Genomic DNA, 24,388 nt, shown 5'->3' with positions numbered 1-24,388 from the left:
GAACTCCTGGCCTCAAGCGATCTTCCCAACTCAGCAACCCAAAGTGCTGGGATTGCAGGCATGAGCCACCATGCCCAGCCCTTCATGAGTATTTTTATTCCTGAACGATTTGAGTCCATGTTGCATGATTTATGTCCCTTTACTCCTAAATGCTTCAACCTGTATCTCTTAAGTACAAGAATATTGTGTTACAGAAGTACAGAACAATGGTCCAATTCAGAATTTTAGCATTGATGTAATGCCATCATCTCTTATAACATATATAATAAATATAATTTTATATAATTTATATAATATATAATTTATATAATATAGATAAGTATATATTTATTATATAAATATTGCATAAATATATATTTTGAGACAGAGTCTCACTGTCACCCAGGTTGGAGTACAGTGGCACAATCTCAGCTCACTGTAGCCTCAACCTCTCAGGCTTAAGTGATCCTCTTGCCTCAGCCTCCTGAGTGGCTGGGACTACAGGCACACACCACCATGTCTGGCCAATTTTTGTATTTTTTGTACAGGTAGGGTCTCACTATGTTGCCCAGGCTGATCTTGAACTCCTGGGCTCAAGGGATCTGCCTGTCTCAGCCTCCCAAAGTGGTAGGATTACAGGCATAAGCCACTGCATCCAGCCATAAATATATTCTTATACTGAAAATTTTACCAATTATTCCAATACTTTTCTTTATAGCATCCCCCCTGCCAACATCTAGGCTCACACATGACATTTAGCTGAAGTATGTGACAGACATGTTTCCTGGGAAGCCCACTAGGAAAACAATGGGGATTTTTTTTTTTTTTTTTTTTTTGAGACGGAGTCTAGCTCTGTCGCCCAGACTGGAGTGCAGTGGCACAATCTCGGCTCACTGCAAGCTCCGCCTCCTGGGTTCACTCCACTCTCCTGCCTCAGCCTCCTGAGTAGCTGGGACTACAGGTGCCCTCCACCACGCCCGGCTAATTTTTTGTATTTTTTTTTTTTTAGTAGAGACAGGGTTTCACCGTGTTAGCCAGGATGGTCTTGATCTCCTGACCTTGTGATCCACCCACCTTGGCCTCCCAAATTGCTGGGATTACAGGCGTGAGCCACCGCGCCTGGCCAATGGTGATGTTTTTACTGGGGGAAGTTTCCTCGGTGTTCATTCTTGAGGTATTTTAATGGTGTAAGTTGAGTAATTCCCTGCTTGTGGCCCATCTAGTCTGTCCCTATGGACACCAAGATTTAAGGGTCATCTCCATGTTCTGTAGGCCAGGCCCTCCTGGCCAATCCTGGGCCCTACCACTCATGGTGAGGACTGTGTCCCCTAACAGGTGCTATCTCCTGGCCTCTGTTACTCCAGGGTTCCACCATCCCCTTTGCTATCAGTGAGCCTAGCTCCCAAGGGTCCTCACCCATCATCCTGTGATGGCATCTCTTGCAGAAGAGGCTCTCTGAGCTTCTCTGTGATGCTGGCTGGTGTCCTCTTCTTGGTCCACTCCTCGTGGCCTTGGTAAAGGGGAATCTTGGTTCCCTGGGTCTTATGCAGCCTTCCCAAGCATTCTCACTTCCCTGACCTTTCATGTCATCTGCCACCATCTCCCCTGCAATTCTGGCATTTGGATCTCACTCAGCATGACGTCCTACTTTTTCTCCTCTTCTAGGAGCCCTCCTGGCAGCAAGTTCACACCTGCTCCTGGAGTCCTTGCCAGGGTGTGCAGCCCTGAACTTCCAAGACTTCCGAATCAATAAACCCTTTCTTATCTGGCCTCACACTACAACCCCTTGATCGAGTACCCTCAAGGTCCACTCCTGCACATACTTACCCGACTTCTGCTGGTCATGCTGGCTTGGCTCTCCAGCTACTTTGGGATACAGGCCCTTTCCTCCCCTGTGAGGCCCATCACATCCCTGGCTGGTTTATGCTGGAATTTAAGCCTAGTCACAACCCTTGTGGGCAGGAGAGGAGGTGGGCATAGGGACAAACATCTTGTGGATGAGATGCCTCCGTAGGGTTTCCAAGCAAGGGAGGAGGGTTAGCTCTTAACAGGGAGGGATGGATGGGTCACTTCTACAGCTCTCAGGAGTCAGAGGAATCTGGGGATTCAAGATTCTCAGTGGGACCGGGGTGGTGGCTCTTGCCTATAATCCCAGCACTATGGGAGGCTGAGGTGGGCAGATCACTTGAGGTCAGGAGTTCAAGACCAGCCTGGTCAACATGGTGAAACCCTGTCTCTACTAATAATACAAAAATTAGTCAGGCGTGGTGGCATGTGCCTGTAGTCCCAGCTACTCGGGAGGCTGAGGCAGGAGAACCACTTGAACCTGGGAAGTGGAGGGTGCAGTGAGCCGAGACTGTGCCACTGCACTCCAGCCTGGGTAACAGAGCAAGACACTGTCTCAAAAAAAAAAAAAAAAAAAAAGATTCTCAGTGGCATCACCCTGAATGTCCCCATTCTATGTGTCAAGGCCCTATTCTTTTTTACCATGTAGGGTCCTGACCACATTGAGCAGACCTGATTATTTTGACAGCATATCATCACTTTCTCATCTACCCACTAGGATGGCTATAATCAACATAATCAATGAGTGTTGGCAAGGATACAGAGAAACTGGAACTTCCATTCACTGCCAGGGGTGGGTGTGTATAAATGGTGCAGCCACTGTGGAAAACAGTATGGCAGTTCTCAAATGGCTAAATGTAAGAGTTATCACGTGATCCAGAAATTCCACTCCTAGGTATACATGAGGGTTAATTTTATGTGTCTACCGGACGGGGTTAAGGGATGCCCAGATGGCTGGTAAAATGTTATTTCTGGATATATCTGTGACCATGTTCCTGGAAGAGATTACTATTTGAATCTGTAGACTGAGCAGAGAAGACAGCCCTCACCAGGGTGAGTGCGCATTTTCCAATCCACTGGAGGCCTGAATAGAACAAAAAGAGGAACAGCAATATTTTTCTCCCTGCGTGAGCTGAGGCATCTGTCTTCTCCTGTCCTCGGATATTGATGCTCCTGGTTCTTAGCCTTTCAGACTTGGATTGGGACTTATTCCAGCAATCTCCTGGTTCTCAGCCTTCTGAATTGGTCTGAAACTACAACCACTGGCCTTCCTGAGTCTCCAGCTTGCAGATGGTGGATCACAGAACTTCTCAGACTCCATAATCACACAAGTCAAACCTTCATGATAAATCTCTTTCTATATATCTCTCTCTATTCTAATGGCGCGGTTTCTCTGGAGAACTCTGATTAATACAGCACACAGATGCTCCTTGGCTTGTGATGGGGTCATCAATTGTGGACCGCCTTTTATACCCAAGAAAAATGAAAACATATGTCCGCACAAAATCTCATACAAGAGTGTCCATAGCAGCTATTAGTCATAATAGCAAAAAATGCAGCAAAATAACAAAAAAATGGAGAGTATCCAAATACCTATCAGTGGAAGACGGCTAAACAAAATGTAGTCCATTTATGCAGTGGAAATGTCATTCGGTAATAAAAAGGAATGAAACACCAACATATACTATAACACGAATGAATCTTGAAAACATGTTAAGTTAAAGAAGCCAGACACAAAAGACCACATATTGTATCATGCCATTTATATGAAATATTTGCAATAGATGAAATACACAGCAGATTGGCGGTTTCTAGGGATTAGGGAGAGAATGGGTTGGAGGAATGGGGAATGACTGCTAATGGGTTTCAGGGTTTCCTTTTAGGGTGATGAAAATGTCTGGAATTACTATGATGAATGCATCTGTGATATGGCTCTAGTTATGAATATGCTGAATATAAGTTTTATGAATAGACACCAAGTATAAATCTTACGAATATACTCACACCACTGAATTGTACACTTTAAAAGGGTGAGAGCTTTATGGTATTGACTTATATCTCAATAAAAACTTTTTAAAAATTAAACACACACACGCACACACCAATTTCTTTGGAGTCCTGCATTTCTTAGGATTCGGTTCTGGACTTGATCTTCACTTTCTCTGCCTTCTGGCTGCAAGAAATGCAAGCCTCTTTCACCACCAAGGAGGCCCTCTGGCTCTCTCACTTAGCTTTCAATTGCTGATTGATTGCATTTAGCTTTTTATTACTTTTTTCCCCAGAGTCTTGGAGAGAGTCACCCAATGCACTGGTCTGTTTATTTACGTACCAGCGCTATGCTGTTTAAATATCAGAGGCTTCATAGTATGTTTTAATATTGGCTAAGACTAGGCCCTGCTCAGCACTCTTCTTTTCCTGTGTTTTCCTAGCTATTGTGTGTGTATTTTTCCATAAGAACTTTAGTGTCAACTTATCTGGTTCCATAGAAAAGCGTATGTGGGTGTTTTTAGGGTGACAAGTCTATCAATCAACTCAGGGAGAACTGACATCTTTATGCAGTCAAGTCTTTCTACCCAAGGGTGTGGCTAGACCGGGAAGCCCCCAAAAGTTCCAGTGGGGCCAATATGTCAACACCAGGGTGGCCATTGCCAAAGACTGAGGGCCTGGAATGAAATACACCCCTTTTCAGATCAGCGAGGCCTCCTCTCTGCCCTGCCCAGATGACAACCACTCCTTGTATCATGCACCTGAGCTGCCCTGGTTCCCACCATGTCATAATTACCCTAGTTCTGGAGCCATTTTACGGGGAGGCCCAGAGTCTGTGTGGTGAGAATGGAAGGCACCCAACTGCGACCCGCCACCTGGTCTACTCAGGAGCATCACTGGCTTGCGACACCCAGGCCAGGGCCACTCTGCTGCTGGACACCTTGGCAGAGCAGGTCGCTGCTGCCCACTAGAGCTGACCCTGAGCTCTTGGATGTGTGTGTGGCAGCAGCCAGGGCCAATCCAAGAGGTGGAGGTTGGGGTCCTGAGAGTTCTAGCCTTGGATTACTAGGCAGTATCGATGAGGCGAGTCTAAGAAGGTGCCCTTAGTGTTGGTTCAGCACCAAGATGGGGGACAGGGATGGAGGCCGTCACTATGGCACAGGTATTAGAAGCCCTGTCCTCTGTCCCTTCACCGACTCTAATCTCTGTAGGCTGAGCCAAGCAGGGCAGAGAACAGGCTCTAGGTGAATCAGAGGAGCTGCCCTTGGTCGCTCTCCTCTCTCCAAGAATGACAATAACGAGGGAAGGCTCTTTCCATCCCATTCAATCTAGCATTCTTAGCAGGTAAGTTTTAACAGTGGTTTGTTAAGAGTCAGGCTGTCTAAGACACTCCCGTGGGGCAGAGAAGGGATGTTCAGTGGCTTCCTTTCTTTGTTTCCTGTTCCTTCCTCTGAGATAGACCCACTCCCTCATCCACCCAACAGACGGCCAGGATGCATCTGCTGGGGACTCCGCCCCTTGGCACTTGGAACCCATTCAATCATACATGTCTCAGACTCCTCTGCAGCCAGAGTTCTGGCTGTAATTTAGATTCTGCTAAGAAAGGGCGGTGGGATCTGTCTTCCCGCAGCTCTGGCAGCTGGCCATCCCTGATGGATGTTTGTGGTTGCAGGAATCTAACCTAGGTTTCGACTCCAGTTTTGTGCATGTGAGGCAGTGATGGCAGGGGCAGTGGTGGCATTAGCAGCAGCAGTGGCGGCTCTCTGACCCCTGATTCGGCTACAGTGGTCTAATCTTGAAACCAATAGTCTGGTGGTGACCTCTGCCTTCTGCTCCTCCAGCCTTTCCAGTGATTTAGATAAAATCCTTTCTGCCTAAGATTCCTGGAGTGTTTTCTGTTTTCTGGGCTGAACCTTGACTAGTGTGGACACTGTTGTTGGACTTGAGGTGAGGAGAGCCTCCTGGATGGACCTGGTGGCCTTGCTCTGGAGGGCAGAGAGAAAAAGGCTGAGCATGGCTGTTTGGCCACTGGCTCAGGTTTAGGCTCCAGGGATGCAGAATCTCAGCATGTTAGGAGAGAAAACAGGAACGCAATAAAAATTCAAGAAGGCAAACTGAGCCACAGCATCAAGCTGTGTAAACTAGGGAGGAGTGCAGCATAACAGGTGAAGAAAAGGAGGCCTCCCATGAAGAGGCATCCAATTAGTTGTCCAATAAGAGGGTCCCAATAGCATGCATGTCCCAACTCCCTCTGTCTGCGTCTGTGGCAGACAAAGTAAGCCAATATGGGCATACTCTCCTGCTAGCAACTGAGCTCAGAGGGCTCCTCAAGAGCCCAGACATACACTGTAAACCTATGAGCACCTTCTCTTTTCTGCATCCAGTGCAGACACTGCTAATCAATCACGGCACTTGTACCACCACTTTCCTCTGCTGCATCCATGGCAGACATCACTAATTGATTAGATAATTCTTCTCAGCTAATTGGCTATTCTTTAAAACCCTTCAGAATATAAGGCTCCAGGTAGCCAGTACCAAATGGCTGTGGCAGATAAATGAGATGGAAACTCTCTGCCATCCCTATATAAAGTATTTAGATTTGGGAAGAAGGAGGGGCCAGTGGGAGGAAGGGTTGGATTGTAGCAGGAGGAAGGATGTGAGCTAATTTGCATGGGCAGAGAGGAGTCAGGGAGGAGGGGGCATTCTCAGCTGGGTGGGAAGCAGCAGTGGTCGTGGGAAGCAGGATAGAGTCAAGGCAGTGATAGAGAAGCTGCAAATGCAGGCTGGTGTCAAACCATGGAGTCCGGATCCTAGTGTGCAAGTCATGGGAAGCAGGGGAGTGTGTGAGCTGGGAGAGCAGATTCACTAAAACACACATGCATACATGGGTACACACACACACACACACACACACACACACACACACAATCTCTCTCGTCTGGCAGGGGACCCTGAATTTCCTTATGCTGAGGGCTGGTGTCCATCTTCTCTTCATCCAGTAGGACCACTGATTTTCTTGACTTCACACAGCAGCCTAGGGAAGTATTATAGGAGATGTTGGTAACCCCATCCTTTCTGCAGAAGCTGAGACCACATAGCCAGATGGGAAAATGGAAGCACAGGGGCACACCTGGGGCCATCACTGGGTCCTGCCCATTTAGGAGGAGTCATGTCCCTCTCCTGGCCATGCTCCCCGCTCACCCGCAAAGGGTACTTCCTTTGACACCACAGATCTCTCACCTTCACTGGCCATGGCTGGATGGGGATGCCATTCCGTCCCACGCAGCACAGGGCAGACATGCAGGCTGCAGCTTCCTTGGCCAGCAGGTCCCAGCGGGCACTGTGGCCCAGGTTGCCTGTCGGGTCAGCCGGATCCAGGATGATAGGCCTGTAATTCCCACCCAGGGTCAGTCTTATTCCTGGCAACATCTCAGTGTCCACCTGTGGCACCGATTGGACTATTTTCCCTTTTCACCTAACACTTTGCAGGGGCTAGGGCCAGGCTCAGAGATTCCTCAGAGCTCCCAGCACACACTAAGGGCAGGTATAGAAAATAAGACATACATGGCCACTTTGCCATTCTGTATTCAGGCAAACATTACTAACCAACCACAGTGCTACCGCTTACCCCTTCCTTATTCAGGGGAGGCATTGTTAATCAATCACAGCACTGGTTCCACAGCTTTCCCTTCCTGCATCCATGATACAGGTTGAGTATCTCTTATCTAAAATGCTTGGGACCAGAAGTGTTTTGGATTTCGAATTTTTTCAGATTTTGGACTCTTCGCTTACCAGTTAAGAATCCCTAATTTGAAAATCCAAAATGCCCCAATGAGCATTTTCCTTGAGCATTTTTTTTGGTGGTCAAAAAGCTTCAAATTCTGGGGCATTTTCAGATTTTGAATTTTTGCATTTGGGATGCTCAACCTTTGTTCACCACTAGTTGGTTAGCCCACTTTTTCCAGCTGCGTCAAATTACAACCTCAGAAGCTTTTTCCACACGTCATTCTAAGTAGCCACTACCCACTGACTGGAGATGCATCCTGAGTTTGCAAAAGCATCTCTGTTACCTCTGTACCCATTTCCGAGGTAGGCAAAATCCCAAAGAATGAAACATGCTTATGGCACCTGGGTGGGTTCACAGGTAGGGTGGTCAGATTTAACAAATGCAAATACAAGGCTGGGCACAGTGGCTCATGCCTGTAATCCTGGAACTTTGGGAGGCCAAGGCGGGCGGGTCACTTGAGGCCAGGAGTTCGAGACCAGCCTGGCCAACATGGTGAAACCCCTGTCTCTACTAAAAATACAAAAATTAGCTGGCCATGGTGGTGTGTGCCTGTGGTCCCAGCTACTCAGAAGGCTAAGGAAGAAGAATTGCTTGAACCCGGGAGGCGGAGGTTGCAGTGAGCCAAGATCACACCATTGCACTCCAGCCTGGGCGACAAAAATAAACAGACAAACAACAACCACCACCAAACCAGGATGCCCAGTAAAATTTGATTTTCAGATAAACATTGAATAATTTTTAAGCATAATTATGTCTCATATATGGCATTGGGCATACTTACACTAAGAAGTTATTCATTGTTTATCTGAAACTCAAATTTAACTTGAGGTCTTGCATTTTATCTGGCAACCCTATTCCTGGGTGACCACCAAATTGACTGCTTGTCCCTCAGGTCCTAAGAATATAACTTCTAGAAAGGACTCAGTTCCAGGAAGAGTGTTTTCCTGTCTCTGCTCTGCAATCTAGAAAGTGGGGAGAGTGAGTGATCCCAGGTCTGAAATTCCGGAACATTGGGGGTAGACCCAAACCTGGGCTTCTGAAGCTGCTGTTTCAGGAAGTCTCCAACAGTCTTGTCCTCGGTGTTGTAGTTGATGGTCCAGTAGACACAGAGCTGGCGATACTGGGTGACCAGCTCCAGGACCGTGCGGAAGCCCTCAGCCATGTTGAACTGGGGGTCCTTCCCGCCCTGCTCCCAGGCGTACACAGTCAGGAGTTCCAGCCCATGCTTTGGGGGTAGGGAGCCTCTCCCCTTGGAGATCTTGTGACACTGGAGGACGAGGACAAAGATGTGTTGGTTTATATTGGCACTGAGGAGGTACAGAAGGGACTATTCTGGACTTGACAAAGCAACCCCAAAACTTTTATTGAGCACTACATGTGCCAGATACCTTGCTATGCATTATCCCGTCATACCTTGCAACATAGTTTTATCACCCCCATCTTACAGATAAGAAAACTAAGGTCCCACAGCTGAGATATAGCACTCTTTCTGCTCTGCTCCACCAACCCAGGTTCCTGGCCAGGGCTGGGCCCTGCCTCCTCCCAGGAAAGTGCTTCAGAGGCAGAGCCTAGGGCTGCTGGGGAAGGTGGCCCACCCATGTGCCGAACCTGCTGGTACCAGTGCTTCACCAGACGGATCAGGCTCTTCAGCTTGGTAGGGCGAGAGATGATGAAGTCCCGCTGCAGCTCTGTGAAGCAGGTGGAGTACTCGCCTGCATTGCTGTAGCTGTGGATGAGGTCGACGTAGACTTGAGAGCTGGGCCTGGAGCCAGAGACCAGCTGGCCTGGAGGTGGGGAGACGGTTACCATCACTCTGGTTCCCACAGTGTCCCAATGGGGCCAACTTAGAAAGAGCTTCTGAGATCTCCTACCTCTTGGGTGTTTTCCTGAGGGGGGTCTGGGATCCACTGGCAGGCCACAGGGTGTTTTTAGGTGGAACACAGATGTGGCATGACCCACGTTAAATCGCTGGTGACAGTCTTACTCCCTTTTCTGCTCCCTTTCAAACCATCTGCTTACCTGTCTTGGAAAAAGTCTCAGCTGGGAGCTAGTCTGTCTTTAACACCTCTCTAATACTTGCTTATCTTTCTCTCTAACTGGGGGAGGGGAGGCCTCAGTCTTACAACCTCCTGCAGGTAACAGAGCTACATTCTGGTTACATTGCACTTAAAGGCATTCCTTAATATCCAAATTCTCGCTCTCCGAACTGAGGAACTGAATAGATTCAGATAAATTTCTGGGCTGGGTGCAGTGGCTTACGTCTGTAATCCCAGCACTCTGGAAGGCCACTGCAGGAGGATCATATGAAGCCTGGAGTTTCAGATCAGCCTGGGCAACATAGTGAGATCTCCATCTCTACAAAAAATTCTATAAATTAACCAGGCGTAGTGGTATGCACCTCTAGTCCCAGCTTCTCAGGAGGCTAGGGCGGGAGGATCACTTGAGCCCAGGAGTTCGAAGCTGCATTAAGTCATGATCACCCCACTGCACTCCAGGCTGGGTGATAAAGTAAGACCCTGTCTCTTAAAACAAAATTCTGCATGAATCCCTCCCTTGGCTACCTGCTCCCTCAAACTCAGAAACTAAATAAATTCAGATACAAGGGATTTTCTCACTCTGAAAACTGCTAACCAAACTGAGAGTTGAAGAGATATGAAGAGAGTTGTGTCTATTTTGTTCAAGGCTTTATTTCTGGTCCCTGGAAGAGCACTGGGCACAGAGTAGATGCATGTATTGAATGAACTGAATGAATAGATCTGCAGCAGGTGGAGGAGGTGGATGGCACACAAACCACTCAAAGCTTGGAATGTGCAAGAAACATCAGTGTCCTTACTGTCAGATGTGAGATAAAGACACTGGGGCTCAGGATGGGGAAGTCCCTTGTTCAAGGTCATCTAGTATATTGGTGGAATTGCTGGGACTAGAACCCAGCTTGAAGCCACTGTTAGCCCACAGAGTGCCTGTGCAAATTAGAAAAAGGTGCTCTCTTCTTTAGATACTTTGCAGGAAAGTTGTGATGAACATACACAACTACAGTGCCTGCAATGATGGGAACAGATGTGGCCTGGTTGTGCACTGTGCAACCTCTACAACTGTGCATGGCAGGCCTGCCTCTGTATTTTCCCCTCTCAGGTCTATGCCAGGGCACCTCACCTAGGGCGTCAAAGGCTGGCAGCACGTCAAAGTCCACACTCTGGTCCAGCATCGTCTGGGATGTCAGTGAGAAGCTCAGCACACGGGGATTCTCCCATTTGGAGACTTCAAACTTGACCTCGAACTGCTGCTCCCGTTGACATGCCTCCAGCTGGGCTCGGATCTCAGATATAATCTCGGCCCGCTTGTTCCCCTGCTCAGTGAACTGGCTGAAGCAGCTGAGGAACACCACGAGGTCGGCGTCTGAGCGGCCTCGCAGGGCTGTGCCTTTGGCTGAAGAGCCACCCTGGAGAGGACATGGCAGGTGGCTCAACCCTTGAAGCACGGCTTGGCATCCTTTTGCCTGTGGGTTCTGGACTATGAGTTAGAAAACCTACTGTGTGACTTTTGACAAGTCACCTAACCTCTCTGTTACATCTTTAATCTGGTATGACTGTAAGAAAAAGAAGCGTGCAGGAGGTAAGTTTAAACCCTTCAACAAATGCAAAATTTCTCACTCCATCATGTTTTCTGACTGGAGAAGATTTGAGAAGTGTTTTGTTTGTTGGTTGTTTTTTTGGGCCTGAAGCTCCCAAGCCTGTCTGCACCTGGAAGGCTTTTACAAATGACCAACGGCTGGCTCCCACCCCACAGGACAGTGATTTAAGTTTTCCTGGGTTGGGGCTTGGTCATCAGCATATTTTTTAAAAACTGTGATTCCAAGGTCAAGCCAGGGAAGCCAGGGTTGAGAACCAGTGAGCCAAGCCACTCTCCTCAAGTGTTAGAAATCAGGAAGGTGAGGATCAGAGAAGGGAAGGTACATGCCTATGGTCACACAGCAAACCAGCATCCCTGGCACTGTTCACTGGTTGACTTTATGCTAACACTCTTTCTGAGCCGATCTGGGTCTCACTTGTCTCTCCAACTGTGGACTAAGGCTGTATCCAGTGCCGTGGACAGTGTGACCTTTTGTACACCCCCAGTGTCCTTTCCACCTGGGATCAGCATCCTGGTGTTCTATGGAGGGACCACCCCTACCCCACACTCAGCCCATGAGGTCTAGGCGGGGGCCACTTCACTGTGTGACCCGGTCTTGGCCATCCAGAGCATCATGTCTCCCTAGTCCCAGTAATTAGTTTGGGGGGTGATAGGTTACCCAAGGCAAGCCAATGAGACTCAATTCCAAGACTTTTATTTGGATTTTAAGAAAAAACAAATTCCCCTTTCTGGAAGCTTAGAGCTGCCAAAGACCACCATATGTTAAGGGCCTATCCAAGACATTAAAAAGCAAAACCAAGAACTGGAGAGAAAAACTGAGTCCTGAGGATGCTGCCTGGTCTCCCGTATCTAGCTATGCCTGTAAGCAGCCCTACCCCCAGACTTTCCAGTTACATCAGTCAGTACATTCCTTTGCTGCCTCTTTCGAGTTGGGTGTCACTAGCAACCAAAAAAGACTTGTTGGACATATCTGGGCCCTCTCTCTGCCATCCCCCCATGATCACTTTCTGGCTCTTTCTCTATGCCTGGCTTTTTGCTGGTTGCTACGAGGGCGGAAGTGGGTCAGGCCTGGCCCTGGGCTGGGAGAGATCACCAGCTTGCAGGACATTGCTTGCCTACAGCTCTCTGAGGACTCACCTTGACCACCTTGATCACTTTGATGGGAGAATTCCGGAAGCAGTTTTCCTTCAGAAATGAACAGATGGTATCAACAGCCTTGTTCACCTGGGCCAGGAACTGGCGGTTGGGCTGGAGAAATTCACTGATGAATTTGTCGAGGTCTCCAGCTGGGGTTTGGTAAAGGAGGGCTGGCTGCAGAGAGAATCCAGGCAGGGCCAGCTTGAGACGGGACTCCTAGTGCTCACCCAAGCCCTGCCCCTTGATGTCCTCTGAGGACAAGACTCCCACTGTCTCCCATGTCGCTCTTTCCTTCTCAGCTGGTAGGTAGGTTCTGAGGTAGCATCAGAAGGACCTGAGATTGAATTTTGGTTCTAGCATCAATACACAGTCTCAGTTTCCCCATGTTTAAATGAGTGCAATAATGAAGCCTGAGTCTCAATGGATTGTCTTGAGTATCAAACGCTGGTTATGAGACCCTGCTGCAAAATAGTAAAAGTGATAAAATCATGTCCTTTTGGGAGCTGCAAGCGGCTTATGTCTCAGTTTTCCTAGAAGCAGGGCCCATGGTGGGAATTCTTGTGGATATGATTAATTGGGGCAGTGCTTGGAGGAGAAGTGGAACAAGGGCAGCAGCAGAGGGCAGAGAAGAGTCTCAGCAAAGCTGGGTGCTCAACCAGAGACAAGTGTTTGCCTGATCCCACAGGGAGCCCTGGACCGTGAATTGTATCAGAGTCGGTTCCGCCTGGAGACAAAGTTGGGCCTTTTGTAACCCTGTGTCACTCAGGCACTGGCTGGGACGTAGCAATCTGTGCATTTCACGGAAGGCAAGTCTCCAGAGAAGGGGTGGCTATGAGTTGTCAGGAACCAACACTCCTAGCAGCGGGGGATGGGTGCACCGGCAGGTTAAGGGAACCTGACTAGAAGGCAGGGGCAGGGCCCCCTGCCCCCCAGGACCCTCTGTCTTACCATCACATCCCAGGGCGGCATAGATGTCCCATCTCTACTCAGAAAGCAGGCCTGCATCCCCAGCACTGCTGCTTCCTGGGCCAACAGCTCCCAGCTACCCTGGCCCACATTCCAGGTGGGATCAGCAGGATCCAGGACCAGAGGTCTGGGGGCACAGCAAGAGGGTGGGTGGGGAAGGTGGGAGTCAGTGAAAGACGAGGTGGGTGGAAGGGCTGAAAAGGGGTGTGAGGGCTGGAAAGAGTGTCAGGACCTCAGGGTTGGCTCAGTCTTGCCCAAATGCAGAAGCAGTCTCAATTGGCTGCCTTGGTTGGAAAGCTATTGGGTGGCCCCTTCAACTGAGAAATACTATTTTATCATGCTAATAAAACTGGCCCTGGTTTCTTTTGGGACTCCTTATGTCCACATTTCCTCAGCAAAGAGTCCAGAGGGAAGCAGAGTGAGGAGCGGGATTCCCACCCCAAACCCTACCTTGGACCCCTCCTGGATGACTGACTCCAGGGTGACGGTGGGGAGGAGAAGTATAATTAAGCCAGGCAAAGGGAAGCGGGTCTTCACCTGGGTTTTCGGAGCTGGCCAAGAAGGTGCATTCTCATGTCTGGGTCCTCAGTGCTATAGTTGACCGTCCAGTAGACACAGAGCTGCTGATGCTGCTGCACGAGCCCTAGCACTGTCCGGAAGCCTTGGGCCATGTCGAAACAGTCCTTCCCGCAGCCCTGCTCCCAGGCGAAGATGGTGAGGAGCTCCAGGGCATAGGCTGGGGGCAGAGAGGCAGGGGCTGGCCGTTTTCTTTTGTTCTGAGCCACAACCTGTGTCACCCAAGGTCAAGATGCGTGATTAGTGGATGTGAGCTGAGTGTGGCCATAAGCACTTGGGGCAGGAAGGGAATATAGAAAACAGAAGTGCAGAAAGAATAGAAACTTGCTGATGCTTCTCATTTTACAGGTGAGTAAACTGAGGTTCAGAGGAGGGTAGTGACTTGTCTAAGGTCATACAGTGAGACTGAGAGCTCAGATGTGGCTTTTGCCCAGTATCTCCCCTCAAGGAATTTGGAAATTTGAAACATCTTGAGTGTGTAACTCTAATTGAAGATGGAAGCATTGACGAATCCATCCATCACCAGCCTTTAGGAATATTTTAACATTCATCACATAGCATAGGGTGGTTGTACAGGAATAGGGGCTGCAATGTATCCATCTTGGTATCCCAGTGTCCATCACAAGAGTTAGTAATAGCAGGTGCTCGATAGATGTTTGTTGAATATAGGGATGCATGAATGCAAGTCAGAATTCAGAGAAGTACTTAGTAAGGGAACTCCGAAGGATGCTCAGAATTTAGTGCAACTCAAAAGAGGTAGCAAGGCTGGGGCGCGGTGGCTCACACCTGTAATTCTAGCACTTTGGGAGGCCAAGGTGGGTGGATTACTTGAGCTCAGAAGTTAGAGACTAACCTGGGCAACATGGTAAGACTCCTGTCTCTACAAAAAGTACAAAAGTCAGCCAGGTGTAGTAGTGCATGCCTGTAGTCTTAGCTACTTGGGGGGCTGAGGCAGGAGGATTGCTTGAGCCCAGAAGGTTGAGGCTGCAGTGAGCTGTAATAGTGCCACTGCACTCCAGCGTGGGTGACAAAGTGAGACCCTTTCTCAAAAAAAAAAAAAAAAAAAAAAAAAAAAAAGAAAAGAAGAAAAAAAAGGCTGTGAAAGATTGTATTGGCTGATGTAACCCAAAAGCCCTGGAGTAGACTGCTTTCAGGCACAGGTTGATCCAGGAGCCCATAAGGAGTCATCAGCTTTTCTGTTCAGATCTTTTCTGTTCAAGTGCTCTGGTTTTTCTGTCTTGGACAGGTCCTTACCATATGGTGGTCACTGCCAGCTCTAGGCTTCCAGAAAGGGGAGTTTTCTTTTCCAAAAATAGAGATGTGGTGGGGGTATCATAAGCAAAAGTTTGGAGGTGGGAGAAAATCAGAGAAAACATTTGCAGTGTCAAAAGAGAGAAGTGGATGGGCTAAAGAGGGACAGTGAACCCCAGGTACAAGAAATGAGGACTTTAGAGTTGACGGAGAAAAGATTTTTTCTAACAGTGACTTCCAGATCCGGGCAGGAAATGGAGGATGGAGGAGGCCGGTCCTTTTGCTTTGGATGACCAATAAGAAGCCAAGGAGGCCGGGGGCGGTGGCTCAAGCCTGTAATCCCAGCACTTTGGGAGGCCGAGACGGGCGGATCACGAGGTCAGGAGATCGAGACCATCCTGGCTAACACGGTGAAACCCCGTCTCTACTAAAAAATACAAAAAAACTAGCCGGGCGAGGTGGCGGGTGCCTGCAGTCCCAGCTATTCAGGAGGCTGAGGCAGGAGAATGGCGTAAACCTGGGAGGCGGAGCTTGCAGTGAGTGAGTCGAGATCCGGCCGCTGCACTCCAGCCTGGGAGACAGAGCGAGACTCCGTCTCAAAAAAAAAAAAAAAAAAAAAAAAAAAGAAGCCAAGGAGGGGAGACGTGGGTGTAGGGGAGGAACTGATTGGCTGGGGTGGTTGCCATGACAGTGGCGGCTTCCTGGGAGGAGCCAGGGGCAACTCACCTGGCGGTACCAGTGCTTCACCAGCAGAATCAGGTTCTTCAACTTGGCGGGGCGAATGTTCACGAAGTTCCTCCGCAGCTCTGCGAAGCAGGCCTTATGTTCGCCCTCCTGGCAGCCACTGCTGAGGAGCCTCGAGTAGACCTGGGGATTTGGTTTGGTGCCAGAACTGAGCTGCCCTGTAGAAGTTTGAAACACCCTGAGTGTGCAACTCCAATCGCAGACAGCAGCATTTACCAACCCATCCATTCACCAGCCTTTATGAACATTCTAACATTAATCACCTAACATTGTAATCAGTAATACACTATAATATTGAATAACAATCAGAGCTATCATTTCTTTCAGTATCAATTCTGTACTGGATGCTTTTTAATAATTTTTGCTAATCCATCCGGTAACTGCACGGTGGATAATCTTCTATTTATTTATTTTTTAAAAATTTTCCCTGAAAGCTGAAAGATGGATAATCTTGACCCAGAAAAGCTGTGTCACATAGTGGTTAAAGGAGTGAGCTTTGGAGACAGATAAGCCTGGGTTCAAATCCAAGCTGTGTGATTTTTACCTCTTTGGGTATAGTTTCCTCATCTGTAAAAGGGGGATCATAAATAGCACCTGTCCTTCTAAGGTTATTGTAAGAATCAATTGAAATCTACATGTGAAGTGCTTAGAACAGTGTGTAGAATACATCATGTGCTCAATAAGCAGTAATTATTGCTATTATTAACGTTATCTTCCAGAAGAAGAAAAACAAGACAAAGAGAGGAAGCTACAATTGAGTCTCATCCCTCACTTTCGTAAGGCTGGCCTCTAAAATAAATGCCTTCTTCATGAAAAGTGACTGCAAAAGGTTATCCACTGGCAGAGAGGGGCTTTAAGGAAGCTTGTTGCTAGGGCTCTGGGTGGGGGAAAAAAGAAAATCCCCTGTGAGAAACTGCGACCCCCATCCTGTGCTAGATGTGGATGTGAAGTCCAAATGTACAGTATCTGCATGGCGAGGAAATCCCAGACTGTTGAATTAATGCATAATCTAGCCTGGGAATTAGTGAAACTCTTGGAGTCCAGGTAGAAGCGAAATGAAAACTTGGTCCCACGGGGAATATTCTCCAACCCAGGGCACAAGGAACCTCCACAGGAAAAGCAAAGACAACAAAAGCTCCACAAACCCCAAAGATCAGTTCACAATAAAAAATTACGAACCATATGAAGAAATGATTGACCATGAGGGAGAGTCAGGTGACACAGCAAATGGGAAAATTAGCACCTCAAGAATTTGAGTTAATTGGACAATCTGAGACACTAAAATAAGCATGTTGGAAGTTATTAAAGACATCAAAGACACTGAAACTACAGTGAAAGAATTGAAGCCTATGAACAAATAACAGATTGATTTAAGAAACAGAGAAACACAACTTCTAGAGGTGAAAAGTCATTGAAATAAAAAAAATTAGGGATAAGCAGCAGAGTAGACATTATTTTAATAGAGTTTATAAACCAGAAGACAGGTCCAAGACACTGAAATACAGGCAGCCCTGACAGACAAAGAGATGGGAACAATGAGAGAAATGACAAGCGGCCAGGCGCACTGGTTCACACCTCTAATCCCAGCACTTTGGGAGGCTGAGGAGGGCAGATCACGAGGTCAGGAGATAGAGACCATCCTAGCTAACACGGTGAAACCCCGTCTCTGCTAAAAAAACAAATACAAAAAAATTAGCCGGGCTTGGTAGCGGGCGCCTGTAGTCCCAGCTTCTCAGGAGGCTGAGGCAGGAGAATGGCGTGAACCCGGGAGGCGGTGGAGCTTGCAGTGAGCGAGATCGCACCACTGAACTCCAGCCTGGGCGACAGAGCGAGACTCCGTCTCAAAAAAAAAAAAAAGAGAGAGAGAGAGATGAAAAGCCATGGAGGATGAGATAAGAAACTATCTAACAGGAGTTCCAGAAGTAGAGAATAGAGAAAATAGGGGAGAGGCAGTATTCGAAGAGCTATTGGAAGACATCTCCCTAAAACTAAAGGAAGAATTGAGCTCTCAGATTCAGGAGGGACAGCACATTTCAAAGAGGACACATTAAAAAGAAATCCATACACAGATACATCAAAGAGAAGCTGAAGAATACTATGAACCAAGAGAAAGTCTTAAAAGCCAACAAAAGGGAAATCAAAACAAAATGAACAAACAAAAAACCACGAACACAAACAAAAAAACAGATCGTTAACAACAAAAAATCAACAACTGACAGAGACTTCTCATCAGCAACAACAGGTAAGAAGACAGCACAACTAAGGAAAACAAGTGTCAAGCATTCCATTCGAGCATGGAGGTGAAACAGAAAGGGCTTTAGACAAAGTCTGAGAAAAACTTGTCACTCATAAACCCTTTCTGAAAAAGTACTAAAAGATGTATTTCTGTAAGAAGGAAAATGAATCCAGAAGGAAGAACTGGAAATCAAGTAGCAATGGTGAAAAAATTTGTTAATTATATTAATAGGTTTTAATTTGCACAGACTGTGAAAACAAAAACAAAAGAAACAGTTTCCCCTATTATTAGTGACTGGTAGTTTAGTTCCAAGATACTATTAAACCCATGTAAATTATTATATCATTGTTGCTTGTTTCATTTTTGTCTTTTAGCTTTGTGCTGCTTATAAAGGGTACAATTTAATAACACGTACTAGGAAATAAAGAGTGGAGAGGGTACATCAGGAAAATGCCGACAAAAGAGGACTGTGGCTCTGTTAATATCAGACAAAAGGCTTTAAGACAAAGATAACGTTGAGAAGTAATGAAGATTATTACTTAATGATAAAAAGTACAATCCAATAAAGTATAATAATTATGTGCGTATATGTTCTCAATAACATAGCCTCGAAATATTAGAAGCAAAACTTCACAGAATTGCAAGGAACAATGGATAAGTCTCCATTCTGAGTAGGAGATTTTAAGATATCTTGCTCAGAAATTGAGAGACTAAACAAAAAATTATCTGAGCAAAAGGTCATAAGCTAGATCTAAAGAACCTATATAGAAGTCTGCATTCAGCAATGAAAGCATGCGATCCTTTTTTTTTTTTTTTTGAGATGGAGTCTCACTCTGTCTCTCAGGCTGGAGTGCAGTGGTGCAATCTCAGCTCACTGCAACCTCCACCTCCCAGGTTCAAGTAATTTTCCTGCCTCAGTCTCCCGAGTAGCTGGGATTACAGGTGCATGCCACCACTCCAGGCTATTTTTTTTTTTTATTTTTATTTTTAGTGGAGACAGGGTTTCACTATGGCCAGGCTGGTCTCAAACTCCTGAACTCAAGTGACCCACCCGCCTTGGCCTCCCAAAGTGCTGGGATTACAGGTGTGATCCACCATGTCTGGCTGGAAAGCATGCATTCTTTTCAACCATGGGCAACCTAAGAAATGCCAACAAATTCCAAATAATTGATATCACATGTTTTCTGACTACAGTTTTAAAAAAGATAATAAGTAAATGTCAAAAGCAAACAAAACCCCAAAACATTCATTTGGAAAGCTACTTCCGAATATTCATGGATGAAACAACAAATGATGTCATAATTAAAAGTACAAAATATTTAGACCGGAATGAGGATAAAAATTATACATGTCAAACAAAAGATTTACCCTGTAGCTAAAGTGGTACTGAAAGGGAAATCAGTAGCTTTAATTGCGTTGACTAAAACTGACAATTACTAAGCTAAGATTCACCTCCAAAAGTCAAAAAAAAAAAAAAAAAAAAAAAAAAGAACCATAAAGTAAACCCTTTAAAATAAGGAAGAAAATTATAACATGAGAAATTCGATAAGATTACTAATATCCCCATTGGTATTATCCTCATTTTACAGATGAGGACACAAAGACATATTTTTATCTTAACTCAAGCACAGGTATATTACGAAGAATGCAAAAATCACATCAATGTTTTCAAGATAAAATACAAGATTTTGCAGAAATCTGGTTTTGTCCCCAGGCCCCTACTGCTAGCCACATGTCCACTTGGCTTAGCTTTTGGGAATATTTGTGGAAGGGCTGAGCAGTAACTGCTCTAGGCAGTGGCTGAGGGAAACTACCAGATGCCTGTGGGAGGGCCAAGCATCTTGACAGCAGGACCACAGATCCAGGAGGAACTGGGCTTTCTCTGCCTTTGTCTGGCACAAGTCCAATATGTTTAGTCCCCAAACTGAGGCTGAGAGAGGGGTAGAGGCTGGCCCAGGTCACATAGCAAGTCGGTGGCTGGGCTAGAATTGGAAATCCTGTGTTGTTCCCAGTGATCTTGCCCCCAACCCTGGAACAGTCCAGGAACCCCTCACCTAGGACATCGAAGGCAGGCACCAGGCTAACATCCATCCAGTCTTCAAGATCTATGGATGTCAGGCGGAACTGCAGGGCCCCAGGCACGCTCTGCTCAGGAAACTTGAGGCTCAGACCAGGGACTGGGTTCTGCCACCAGGATTCCAGCAATGCCCGCATCTCACTAAGGATCTCTGCACGGCGGGCCCTCTGGTCCACGTAGCTCTTGAAGCAGTCGAGGAAGATGACAAGTTCAGAATCACAGCCACCCTTGAGAGCTGTGCCCCGGCCAGAGGAGCCTCCCTGGGCAGAGAAAAATAACTCAGAATTTCATACTGTCCAATTCTAGTGGCCTTGCAACCTGGCAGGCGACTTAAGTGAGGTGAGGGTGCTGGGGAGAGACTGTGGCCACATGGCTCTAGATGTTGAAGCCACGCGGGAATGTGGGTCCAGGGTAGCCAGGCTTGAGATTTCAAGAGAAGCAATTTTAATATGTAAATCCATGATTTTTTTTTCCATAGAAACAGGGTCTTGTTCTGTCACCCAGGCTGGAATGCAGTGACATAATCATGCTCACTGTGGCCTTGAACTCCTGGGCTCGAGTGATCCTCCTGCCTCAGCCTCTCAAGTAGTTGAGACTACAGGCACATGCCACCATGACTGGCTAGTTTTTACATTTTTTTTTTTTAAAGAGACGGGGTCTTGCTATGTTGCCCAGGCTGGAGTGCAGTGGTTATTCACAGACACGATTATAGCTCACTGCAGCTTGGAACTCCTGGGCTCGAGTGATCTTCCTGCCTCAGCTTCCCAAGTATCTGAGACTACAGGCATGCACCACCGTGCTGGGCTAAATCCATAATTTTTATTTTAGTTTTATTTTTGAGACAAAGTCTTGCTCTGTTGCCTAGGCTGGAGTGCTGTGGCACTATCTCAGCTCACTGCAACCTCCATCTCACGAGTTCAAGTGATTCTCCCACCTCAGCCTCCTGAGTAGCTGGGACTACAGGTGTGCACCACCACGCCCGGCTAATTTTTGTATTTTTAGTAGAGATGGGGTTTCATCATGTTGGCCAGGCTGGTCTCGAATTTCTAACCTGAAGTGATCTGTCCTCCTTGACCTCCCAAAGTGCTAGGATTACAGGCCAAGTAAGCCACCGTGCCAGGCCTATAGCCATGATTTTTAAATGTTGGCAACTAACTTTTTAAAAACTCAAGACCGCAGGCAAAACGAATTCTGCTTTGCAGAACACACGTTCGCAATCTTTGCTCAGAATGGGTACAGAACTGTGGTATGACTCAATTTCTGAGACCTGTGTGATCAGTGTTTCTTTCGGCAAAGCTTCCAACCTGAGGATTTGGAAAAGAAACTCCTAAACATTGTCAGAGCCACTGTTCTGTGTCTGGGATCTGACGTCTCTACTCTCACTTCCAACACAAAACAACTGTGATGTAGTTACAGGTGGTTGCAGATATGGGGAGTGAGGCTCAGACGGTGAAATGAGTTACACAGCCAATAAACAGCAAGAACCAGGATGGAGCCCTCCAGGAGCAAGTCTTGCCCCAAACTGGGACCCCCTATTTATCCCGATGATTAGGCCAGTCCTTTTACTTCCAGCTCCCACAATGTGGGGGCTGCTGACAAAGTGGGAAGAGGGAATATTACAGGCTGGGCACTTCCTGCACGTTTCACACACTTTCATCTCATTGAACCTTCCTCACAGCCCCGGAAGGAAGGTACCAATTTACAAAAGAGGAAGTAAAAGCACAGTGCTCACTTTATAAAGGAGGAAATGAAAGCACACGGAGATTGTGCTCGAGACCCCGCCCCCCCGCCTGCCATACCCCTTTCCAGGGAAGCTAAGGATGCCAGGACTTTCTCTTACTGCACAGAAATCCCTCCTGTCCATCTCCGACGTAGAAACGGGACTTCCCACCTCCTAGGCAACAAGCTGAGAGTCACTTCCCAAGCTGAGAGTCACCTCCCAAGCTGAGAGTCACCTCCCAAGCTGAGAGTCAGCCCCAGGAAACCACTAGGTGCTCTGAGGCCATTTCTACTCTGCGTTTTCACTCCCTCTCCTGACAACCTCCAAATCTGCTTTAGCACACCCAGGTTCCCTCGGTCCATCCACTCCTGGTACCCCCGAATTTACCCTGAGGATAAGGTAGCTCAGGACTTGTCTCCTCCCTGAATCTGCGAGTGTCCTGGGATCACAGTGGCAGTGTGGCTGTATTTAAGTGACAAAAAGTGACCTGGAGCCGGGGCAACATGGTGAAATCCCATCTCTACAAAACATGCAAAAATTACCTGGGCACGGTGGCTCACACCGGTAATCCCAGCACTTTGAGAGGCCAAGGCAAGTTGATCACTTGAGCCCAAGAGTTCCAACCAGCCTGGGCAACACGGCAAAACTCTATCTCTATTTAAAAAATGCGAATAATTAGCCAGGAGTGGTAGAGTGCGCCTGTAGTGCCAGCTACTTGGGAGGCTGAGGTATGAGAATAACTTGAGCCTGGGAGGCGGAGGTTGCAGTGAGCCAAGATCGTGCTACTGCACTCCAGCCTGGGTGACACAGCGAGATCCTGTCTCAAAGAAAAAAAAAAGTGACTCAGAGCAGTAGTTTGGCGTTTAGCCTCAGTTTCCCTATCCATAAAACAGGTACAATAATACCTACCTCACTGAATGTGGGGATGAAACGAGGTAATACTCATTTAATGAGATAATTTTCATTGTTATTTGGTAATGTCTCGATAAATTGGGCTATTCTGGCTGTTACAGAGTATTATTACTTCTGTATCCTTAGGGTCTGGCATAGTGTGAGGCCCCCAGCCTGTCTGAATGACTGGGTGAGTGAGTGAGTGAGTGAGTGAGTGAATGAAAACGGATGAGAGGCAGCCTCTGAGAACAGAGATGCAGGAATCAGGCTACTTGGATTTGAATTCTGGCTGGGCCTCTTACGGGATTGGATATGTCACTGTGCCGCTTTGTGCCTCAGTTTCTCCATCTGTCAAGCAGACTTGAGAGTACCTACGTGGCTCGTATGTTCAGGGGAATTAGCACAGGGCTGGCACATTGGAAGTGTTTGTTAAAGAAATGAATGAGAGGTGCACAAGTGGATAAAAGCCACCCCCACCTTAAGGCTATGTGAGGCTTAAGCGTCCTCCCAGGACTGTCCCCTTTGGACACATAAAGACCCCCGAGGCGGCACCTCACCTTGACGATTTTCAGCACCCGCGGGGCAGGAGCTCCGGGGCGGCCCCTGCGCTCCCTCAAGGCAGCGTCCAGGGCGCCCAGGGCGCGCCGCGCCGTCTCTGTGAACTCCTTCCGCGGCTGCAGCCTTGTGGCCACGAACCTGTCCAGCTCGCTGGCCGGGGTGCGGTACAAGTCCATGGCCACCTGCCGCAGCTGCAAGGGGAAGCAGGGCTCTGGCGCGGCCTTCAGATTTCTGGTTTCCCTGCTCGGCTCTCTGCACCACGTCCAGCTCGCCAGGACCTAGGTCCTCTGTCTCGGGAGTGGCGTGAAATGGGGAGCGGCACTGCAGGTCCTGTCTTCCTTAGGTTTCACTCCTCCTCCCCAAACTTGGTAAATTCCCTGCTTTCAGTTTCGTTTCTTTCTAGCAGCTCCTGGATCTGGCACGCGCTTCCTGGTTCCCTTACCAGCTACGACTTCCTCTCCTTCCTCTCCTTGCTTCCAGCCGTCCCTGCAACCACCAGCTGCAACGAACTAATCACAACCTAACAAAGTATCTTGACAGAAGCAGGTCCACAGAACGTATGGGTACATACTGAGTAACATACTCTGAGCATTTCAGAAATGTGCAGGTTTTACATGAAAAAAAAAAAAAATTCAGGATTTAATAAACGGAGAACTCCTGTGTTGCTGTCTGGCTGAGGGATGTGTTCTAAACACCACTACCACCACCAATGATAAATAAAGCACACTTGGAGACTCTCACTGACTCCTCCCAACGACCATGGTGTAGCTGCTATTATCATCACCCATTTGACAGATGAGGAAGTCAAGGTACAGAGGAACTAGGTAACTGTCCAAGGTAACACAGCTGGAAAGTTGTCTGACTGGGTTCAAACCCAGCCCAAGCCCACAGAGCTGCCTTCTTCAGAAGCCAACTCTTCCTAAATAATTTATATGTGTAATGCAGTTCCAATAAAAATTCCATTTTTAAAAACTTCAAACACACGATCTAAAGTCTGTCTGCAAG

The 24,388-nt window shown here is 47.5% G+C and overlaps 1 protein-coding gene across 1 annotated transcript; it reads right to left on the bottom strand.

Annotated features, from left to right (window-relative positions):
- Positions 1–3,570: 3,570 nt before the first annotated feature.
- Positions 3,571–23,953, bottom strand: OAS3 (2'-5'-oligoadenylate synthetase 3). The gene is made up of 11 exons (XM_008004795.3): positions 23,383–23,953; positions 20,192–20,474; positions 15,884–16,059; positions 13,868–14,118; positions 13,313–13,457; positions 12,365–12,538; positions 10,751–11,036; positions 9,206–9,381; positions 8,626–8,864; positions 7,051–7,198; positions 3,571–6,844 (listed from the first exon to the last, which is right to left on the bottom strand). The coding sequence occupies exons 1-11, from the start codon at positions 23,557–23,559 to the stop codon at positions 6,833–6,835; spliced, it is 2,067 nt and encodes a 688-aa protein (XP_008002986.2). The 5' UTR covers positions 23,560–23,953; the 3' UTR covers positions 3,571–6,832.
- Between the last annotated feature and the right edge of the window lie 435 nt (positions 23,954–24,388).

This window comes from Chlorocebus sabaeus, chromosome 11 (assembly GCF_047675955.1).
Source record: "Chlorocebus sabaeus isolate Y175 chromosome 11, mChlSab1.0.hap1, whole genome shotgun sequence".
In the NCBI taxonomy this organism is placed as follows: domain Eukaryota; kingdom Metazoa; phylum Chordata; class Mammalia; order Primates; family Cercopithecidae; genus Chlorocebus; species Chlorocebus sabaeus.
Note: the sequence above shows the minus strand (reverse complement) of the source record. Positions and strands in the feature narration are given on the sequence as shown.